General features: G+C 41.6%; 1 protein-coding gene across 1 annotated transcript; it reads right to left on the reverse strand.

Moving 5' to 3' along the window:
• Window positions 1–223: 223 nt before the first annotated feature.
• LOC103773049 (chromosome unknown open reading frame, human C4orf19) lies at window positions 224–2,168 on the reverse strand. Its single transcript, XM_008940401.1, has 2 exons — window positions 2,137–2,168; window positions 224–1,175 (listed from the first exon to the last, which is right to left on the reverse strand). The coding sequence occupies exons 1-2, from the start codon at window positions 2,166–2,168 to the stop codon at window positions 224–226; spliced, it is 984 nt and encodes a 327-aa protein (XP_008938649.1).
• Between the last annotated feature and the right edge of the window lie 281 nt (window positions 2,169–2,449).

The raw sequence follows: 2,449 nt of genomic DNA on the forward strand, positions 1-2,449 counted from the left end.
TGGAGAAGAGTGTTAGTATCACCACTAGCCAAGGGAGCACTTCTGTACCTCAGGCAGTAGAAGTTAAAAGGCTGTATAAAACAGCTGAAGGGACAGTGGTATAGTCCCAACTCCTTTAATACGTGCTGTTTGCAACAGCTGTCCACATGTGCTGTACGTGTATTCATATAGGTCCAGAAATAAAATCTGGATCTTACACAGTGTATTAGAAAGAAACCCTCATCTAGTACTCATCATCATCTTCCACATCTTCCCCTGCAGTTGCAGCTTCTAGTGCAGCCAGAGCCGCTGCAACTTCTGCATCTTCCTCCTCGGTTTCTCCATTGGTGTCTCGATGGTTAGGGTGTGGGGGTGCCTGTGCTACTTTGGTAACAGCCACGGCAGTGTCACCACCAGTCATGCCCTCACTGGGACTTGTGGAGGCAGTTTTAAAAGACTGAATACTGTTCTCCTCCACAGGCGACGGGAGCGTTACACGAAGGTCCTGCCCTGGTATTGCTGAAAGGCCATGGTTTTGTCCTGAATGTGCACAGCTGACTGAAGAGCTTTCCTTTTTAACATAGTTCCTGGTTTGATTCCCATTTTGTGGATAATCAGTATCTGGCAGTTGTATGGCATTATTTTGTGTCTCCAGTGTGATACTTCCGTTGAAAAAAGTGCTGCCTTCTGCAGACCCAGAGTTCTTATCTTGAATACTGTTTGGCTCATTGCTGGCTTCTTTCCTCTGCCTGCCTGCCGCTAGGTCAAGCTCTGGGCCAGGCCTGTTTGGTTTGGTGTAAAGGTCTCTGTTGCTGGCTGAAGAAGCCTCTGGCTGGCTGGAGGTTCCCTGTTCGCTGGCGTCTGGCACCGCGTTTGCGTTGGGACTGAGCACGGGGTGCGCTCCAGCGCAGGAGTTGCCGCCATTGACTGCAACATCAGGCTTTGCAGCACACTTTACAAGGCCATCCTCTTGAAAATCGTTGCCCTCTTGGTTCCAGAGAGTTTCTTTTGTGTTATTTACCCGATTTGTATTTTCTGCTCTGTTTAGTTCATCCTTTTGGAGTTTGTTTCTATGTTGTTGAGTTTCATTGTTCTCTTTGAATTTGGATGTATTGCTGCCTTGCTCATTGTATTTATAGCTGTTTACTTCATGAATGCATCCAGGTGATTGTACTTCCTCTGAATCAAAAATATAGCTAGAATAAGGAAAATTTGTAAAGGAAATGTTAATTATGTTGTTAATGAATATAATCAGAAAAAAGATTAAGCTTCATTTTTTACTAACCACTCTAGTGAGACCACCAGGAACATAAGGAGGATGTCAGAGAACCTTGTGGTGGCTGTTTCCAGCTTTATTTTTTTATTTATTTGTGGGGGTTGATTAGCCAATGAGTAGTCATCACATAGGTTGTTAATTAGTATGTCCTCATGTAGCTGCTAAAATGTCTCGCTTGTTTTCCCCTGGTGTTCTTCCTTTAAAGTCTTACCTTTTTGTTCTTTTTAACTTTGTTTCCTCCTTTTTTCTTTCTTAATATTTCCTCTCAATCCATGTGTTCATTGACTTACTTCTTCCAGAGCGTTTCTCTTTATCTCCCACCTTTGTGTCATAGCACTGAGGTTTTTTTCACACTTTTTAAACTATTCTAGAGATGTGGTCAAGGGAAGGAGTAACTGTCCACTTATCTTTCTAAAACTAGCCAGTCTTACTCTCCAGGCAGACTATTGCTGGGGGAATTGTTTCCACAACTAACTACAGTTTAAAAGTTATGATGGAAGTGAGGATCTGTGGTTAATTTTCATTGTTTAGGAGAGAGGGTGGAGCTGCCAAGTCTGTGCTCCTTGTTTTTGAGTTGAGGGAAGCTTGTGCTACCTAAATGAGAAAGATGAGTTTTCAATGCCACACCTTTTTTTTTTTTTTTTTTTTTTTCTTCCTGTTAGATAGGAATTACAGAACTGGAGCTTAATTACAATAAATCCAGGACTTTCACAGGAAATCAGTATGCCTGTGCTCTGGCATCACTTTAAAGATGCTGTAAATTTCAGGAAAACTCCAACATTGTAAGAAAGCTTAATTTAAGCAACAGGTGTAGGGGAGGACAGACACACGTTTTAATGCACTTCTTTTATTCAGTCTAAGCAACTCTCAGTTTGTTGTACCTTTGTATCATTTTGCAGCACCTGCACCCCATCTGGACTTTCTTTAATCTGAAAAGAGAGAGAGGGAAGGCAAGGGAGAGGGTGAGTGAGTGAAGCATAATTAAATTTATGTATGGGCAATTGCATTGAATATTATGCTAATGTGTTGAAGGGTTTTAACAGATCAAAAGAAAGATGACTACACAAGAACAGATGTTGTACAGTTCAAGGTTTTCTAGGTTGCTATCTTGCATTGATCTTGGCCTTTAGTTGGTGAAAAGTCTGAAGAATTTAAGAGTTCTTAAACAAGCAGTGGTGTTCTCCCAGAATATTT

Source organism: Merops nubicus, unplaced genomic scaffold (assembly GCF_000691845.1).
Source record: "Merops nubicus isolate BGI_N331 unplaced genomic scaffold, ASM69184v1 scaffold5355, whole genome shotgun sequence".
NCBI lineage: Eukaryota > Metazoa > Chordata > Aves > Coraciiformes > Meropidae > Merops > Merops nubicus.

Excerpts from the sequence above, each read along its gene's own strand:
- LOC103773049 (XM_008940401.1), bottom strand. The coding sequence starts at position 2,168 with ATGGGGTGCAGGTGCTGCAAAATGATACAAAG. Across the intron at positions 1,176-2,136 it reads TGCTGCAAAATGATACAAAG|CTATATTTTTGATTCAGAGG; the intron begins GTACAACAAACT and ends TCCTTATTCTAG.